This window comes from Sesamum indicum, linkage group LG3 (assembly GCF_000512975.1).
Source record: "Sesamum indicum cultivar Zhongzhi No. 13 linkage group LG3, S_indicum_v1.0, whole genome shotgun sequence".
NCBI lineage: Eukaryota > Viridiplantae > Streptophyta > Magnoliopsida > Lamiales > Pedaliaceae > Sesamum > Sesamum indicum.
Window position 1 is genome coordinate 22,697,872 of NC_026147.1, and position 5,959 is coordinate 22,703,830.

The window sequence follows — 5,959 nt, forward strand, 5'->3', positions numbered from 1 at the left end:
TCCCTATTACTAATACTCAACTTTCTACGCGAATTCAAGTAAAAAGAAGGGATTCACTATGCGTGTAGATTGAACGAGGTTCATCAAGCCGGTTCCATGGTTCAGTTCGAGCTTGGGGAAATCTCATAATGGTTGAAGAGGTCTGGTGTGAGTGACCAAGCCGTAAAGAAAGTAGAGAAAGAGGGTTCACTCTAACGAATTGAGAAGCTCAGTTTGAACTCAAGTATAGATCCCACCCTGAACATGGGCCGGGGATTGGCTGCCTATGGCTTTCTTTTCCTCCTTTCTGTATGTATCGGATGTCCGGAAGTTGCATATGAATATATCAGCCTTAAGTTTAGATATCTTTCATTGCGACTGGTTTTCATGTAGAATGATCCTGGTTCGTTTAATCCCGTGGTTCCTTTCGTGTTCGCGAAGTGCGCTATAGTATGGATGTTTGGGGCTCGTTGTGGAATGAGCTGGTGGTGTTGCATGTGAAGTTTCTGATTCATACTGACCTCCCTACTCAAGGGCTGACGTTTGCCCCATATGTCGAAAGGCAGGAGATCAAAGTAAAGGCTGGAGAAGAATTCGGTTCCAATGGCCCAATAGGGATTGGGAAACAGACATTGAATGGGCGACAAAAAAATGGAGAGGAAAGCACATTGGCAACATAGCTTACCGTTCACTACTAGCAGCATGTGTCTATCACATTTGGAGAGAGAGGAACCTGAGGCGATTTGAACATACTGAACGGACACCGAACACCATTGGTATGATGATCATCGATGACGTCAGATAGAGGATCCTCAGTATCAACACTGCTTTGTCAGTTAGTACACGAGCATTATATAGACTATAGCATATCCCTTGGCCTGTCGAGAGAGAAACCAATTGATGATCAAATTGTTGTACTATACAATTTTTTTTTTCTTAATGAAAATTACATTTACCCAAAAAAAGTAAAGGCTGGTGAAAATGGTCAGTCTGGTCGATGCAAGGCTCACGTTCGATTCCTTTTCAAGGTCGTGTACATCGATCTGTTCCTCGATCTAGGGACTAAAGCTGGAGTCAAAATCGTTATTCTTTCCCTTTCTTCAGTAGAATCCCCAGTCCCAAACGCCTACTCAAAACTAAGAGGGGGTAGCCGACAAGAAGAATGAAATCCCGAAAGGGCCCAATAAGACTTCCTTTCAAGTAATAAAGAAAGGGACGGATTGATATTCTAACTCCCGACGCAGGAGTAGGAATCTAAATGAGGAGGAGGGTTTCAAAAGGCATTGAACCTCTCAATCGAATGAATCGTCACATTCGTCATGATAAACTTTATACGGAACGGAGCCCTATCGCTCGGTTAGATAAGATAGTTCCACCCCAGAACTCAAACTAATAATTCACGATCCTAACTAAGATGTTTTTGTTCTTTCATGCCTGGACTCATCAAAATCTTTCTCTCGTGCAGGGATTTCTCTCTGCAGCTACAGATGGAGCTCCGCCTTTACCTTTCAGGCTTCGTTACACTCATCTTCTCTCGCTCTCATCTCTGCCTTTCATCCACATCGATACCACCGATCTCTTTTCCCACTCGTTAGGGCAGCGTTTATATAGCTAAAAGCTCAATTTGAGCTTGTTTTCCGAATCGTGTGCTGAAGCAAGGTAGTTCCCTTATTTCAAGGGAGCTAGGCAGGTAAGGTTAGTAATAGCACATCAGAAAGATATCAATAACTCTAATAGAATCATGTCCATCCATTGTAGGCCCCATGCACGCAATGGTCTCATCTTCAAGCATATGTAATCAACAGCTAGGATCAACCTAAATTAGCCAACAGATTCAAGGGCATTCTTGTCCCATCCCTTCACAAGTTGCATCTCTCAAACCCCTACAACAAACTTTCAGTTACAAGGGCACTTTGGTCTTTTCAGTGTCCCATTTCCCGCCACTTTCCCACAATTGACTTAAGAGACTCTGCAACTCACCACTCTCTCTGGTTCTTGTGGGTGGTTTTCTTTGGGATAAGAGATAAGAGAGAGAGAGAGAAGAAAGATAAGAACCGATCAAAGAATTAAGTGAAAGAAACCACAGCAAGAGAAGATGCCGATTTCAATCCTTGAAGCGGCAGGCCATGAGGAAGATGAACATTCTCATATTCATTCTGTGCTTCTTTATCTCGTTGAAGAACAAAAATGCAGAGACCAAGAAAGGTCCGTCGTCTTCATTGTCATGGGATTTATCTGCTTCGATTTTCTTGTACTTGCTGTTTTTATCCTGAGACTGAGATGGCTTTCGTCTTTATTGATTAAATTGATGTGGGTTCTGATATACCAATGATTTTTCTTTCTTTGGAATTGAAACTTGTGCAGGGATGTGATGCTTTTTTTTGGGTAAAAGTAAGTTTCATTAACTAAAAATGGTACAGTACAACAACAATGTGGTCCCCAAATGGTTTATCCCTCGACAGGCCAAGGGATTCGCCATAATCGATATAAAGCACGTGTGTTGACTGATCTAGTTAGTGTGATGCTATGGATTCGCTGTCTAATGTCCTCAATGATCAGTAATGCTATGGTGGTAGGCGTCCTCTCAGTGTGATCGAATCGTCTCAGGTTTCTTTCCGTCCAAATGTGGTATACACATTATGCAAGTAGTGGTCTATAAGACATGTTGATGATGTGTTTACCCCTCCATCTCCTTGAAGCCCATGTAATGTCATCTTTCCACTCTCTATTGGGCCACAAGAACCGTATTGTTCTTCAAATTTCCGTGAGACATCTTCGACTAAATCTGCATTGGAAGAATAAATGTGCACGTGTCTCTGTCATTCCTTCATTGCATAAGATACATGGGCCAAGGTGAGCAAGCCATTGTTTATCTGTCGTAGCCAGCTTGCCTTGGATGGCAAGCCATAGAATAAATATGTGACGTGCGATTTTAAGTGATCCCGAAAGTAGTGGAGACCAGCCTACTTTCGGTCCTGGTGGGTCGAATAACTCGTAAATAGCCTGTGTTGTTGGTCGACCATTTTCAAATCTCCAAATTATACGGTCTTTCCCTCCAAAAATAGTGGGTAGTACATGTGTAATCTCCAAACACTCTAGATCTGTGATAAGCGGCCATTGCCATACTCCTTCATGAATCACCGTGCTGAGTCTGGATGATTCATCTAGTCCAAGTAGCCTCGGTCCTCGTGGGAAAGAGTCAAGGTGGTGCCACAGATCCTGCCACAAGAAGAAATTCCTCCCATCTCCAATCCGGTAGTCCACCATAGTTCGGAGAAACATCCGTAATCGGAGGATTTTCCTCCATCCCCATGAGCCGCCTTGGTCCGTAATCGTCCATATAGAGGTGCATTGTAGGCGTCCCTGGTACAACCATTCAACCCAGATCGATGTCCTGTCGCATCTAATGACATCACATAGTTTTTTGTCAACAATGCACAGTTCAAGGTACTAATGTCCTTAAACCCAAGTCCTCCTTCCTCCTTTGGTCGGCATATATCTTTCCACGCAACCTTGGCATAACCACTATTCGTCGTTCCCTTCCACAAGAAATCTCGCAATCTTTTCTCGATTTCAGTAATAACTTTCTTCGGTAATATAAATGCCGATGCCCAATAAAGACTCAGTGCTATCAGTACAGATTTAATAATTTGTACTCTACCAGCATAAGATATAGTGGTACCTTCCCATCCAGCAATCCGTTTGTCAATCTTCATTAATAGTGGACGGCAATCTGCAATAGTGAGTCGAGACGATATAAGTGGTAACCCCAGATACCTCATTTGGAAGAACCCCTTCCTGAAATCCGAGTAGCGCCGACATCTCCTCACGCAATGCTTGCGCTGAACGTGAGATAATCAGGTGACTTTTCTGCACGTTCAGTCTGAGACCCGACCATTCGGCAAAACGATCCAGACCTGCTTTGAAGATTCTTAGAGAGTCCATATTAGCACGGCAAAATAATATCACATCATCTGCAAACCCCAACTGAAAGATCCTGGCGGCCTCGCATTTCCAATGATAGGAAAATATCTCCTCCTGATCAATCAACTGTAGGAAGCCCAAGTGTAGGACTTCCATCACAAGCACAAATAGGTAGGGTGATAAAGGGTCACCTTGCCGAAGTCCTCTGGCTCCTCGAAAGAATCCATGGGGCTTCCCATTTAGCCCTACAGAGAATGAAGGTGTTGTCACACACTCTTCAATCCACTTCACGAAAGTAATAGGAAACCCAAACATCTCCATGACTACTATCAAGAAATCCCAATCAACTGTGTCATATGCCTTCCGGATGTCAACTTTAAAAGCACATCTAGGAGGTAGACGAGTCTGGTTGTATCCCGTAAATAGTTCCTGTGCTAGCATGATGTTATCTCCATTGCTTCATCCCGGCACAAAAGCCGCTTGGCATGGGCTGATCAGTTTGTCCATTATCACACTCAACCTTTGGACAATGAGCTTTGCAATGATCTTATAAAGCACATTACAGCATGCTATGGGTCGAAAATCACTAACCATCATAGGGGAATGTACTTTTGGTATGAGCACCAAAAGTGTAGTATTTATCTGCTTCAGAAGTTGGCCTGTACTAAAGAAGTCCAGTACTGCCGAAGTCACCTCTTGTCCAACTATAGGCCATGCTGCTTTGAAGAAGCCCGATGAGTATCCGTCCGGGCCTGGGGCCTTATCCTCAGCAATGTCAAAAACCGCCTGTTTGACATCTGCTGGTGTGAACGGTAGTAGTAAAGCGGTAGACTCCTCATTACTCAGAATGTGCCTGGCCCACGGTCTGAGAAACCGAATGTCAATACTTGCTCTTCGTCTATCTCCTCCTAGCAGGTTTTGATAGTATGTGACAAACTCATTAATAACTTCTTCTGGATCAGTGTGAGTGGATCCCTGGTCATCGTTGATCTGGAAAATCCTCCTTGATGCTCTTCGTTGGGCAATCTTCCGAAAGAACACTCGGGAGCACTGATCACCTCCCTTCATCCACTGCATCTTCGCTCGTTGATTTAACATAATCTACTCCAATTTTGTTGCTGTGGCCAGTACGAGTCGACAACAGTGTTCTAGTTGTATGTATAGCTCATCTCGCCTTCTTGAGCTAACAAGTAGTTGTGCTGCTTCAAGAAACCCTTTCGCCATTTGGACATTGTGCGATAGATCCCCCTTATTCCTCCTTTGCTCTCGGAAGATTGCTTTCAATGCTTTGAGTTTGCGTGTCACAGGATACATAGGCGTACCAAAAATGTTATGTTGCCATATATTCTGCACACTAGGAATAAACTCAGGTGAGCGAGCGAGGTAGTTATCAAATCGGAACATGCCTCCATATTGCTACTGCTGGTCCCCATTTAGTACCATCGGTGAGTGGTCTGAAGTGCGTGGTGTAAGGACCGAGTATAATGTGTTAGGGAACCGTGCCATCCATCTATCATTTATCAACATACGGTCCAGTCTTTTCCAGAGGTTCCGTGGTGTCGCATTGTGGTTGTGCCATGTGTACCACTCTCCCTGCATGGGTAGTGGTAGTAATCCTGTATTTTGAATGGCAGCATTAAAATCTTCAATAGCTATTCGGATATCCTCTAATGTGCCACATACTTCGCTGAGGTCGCGAACTGCATTAAAATCCCCGCCAATCAACCATGGGATATCAGCACACTGTATAGCTAAATTTTCCATGGCATTCCATAACTCTCTCCTGTCAACCACCTCAGTAGCTCCATAAGCGACAGTAACAGCGACTGACTCATTCCATAACTCTCTCCTGTCAACCACCTCAGTAGCTCCATAAGCGACAGTAACAGCGACTGACTCATGAATTGCACGAATATTAACAAGACAGTGGATAAATTGCGTTCCACATTCAACCACATTAACATCAATAAAATTATCATCCCACGCTATCCACACCCGATTACCAGAAGATCCATAATCCATATACCATTTCCAATGGGGTAATAGGAAAGATTGA

General features: G+C 43.7%; 1 protein-coding gene across 1 annotated transcript; it reads right to left on the reverse strand.

Annotated features, from left to right (window-relative positions):
• Nucleotides 3,685-4,344, reverse strand: LOC105159291. The gene is made up of 2 exons (XM_011076302.1): nt 4,095-4,344; nt 3,685-3,896 (listed from the first exon to the last, which is right to left on the reverse strand). Exons 1-2 carry the CDS (start codon nt 4,342-4,344, stop codon nt 3,685-3,687), a joined length of 462 nt encoding a protein of 153 aa, XP_011074604.1.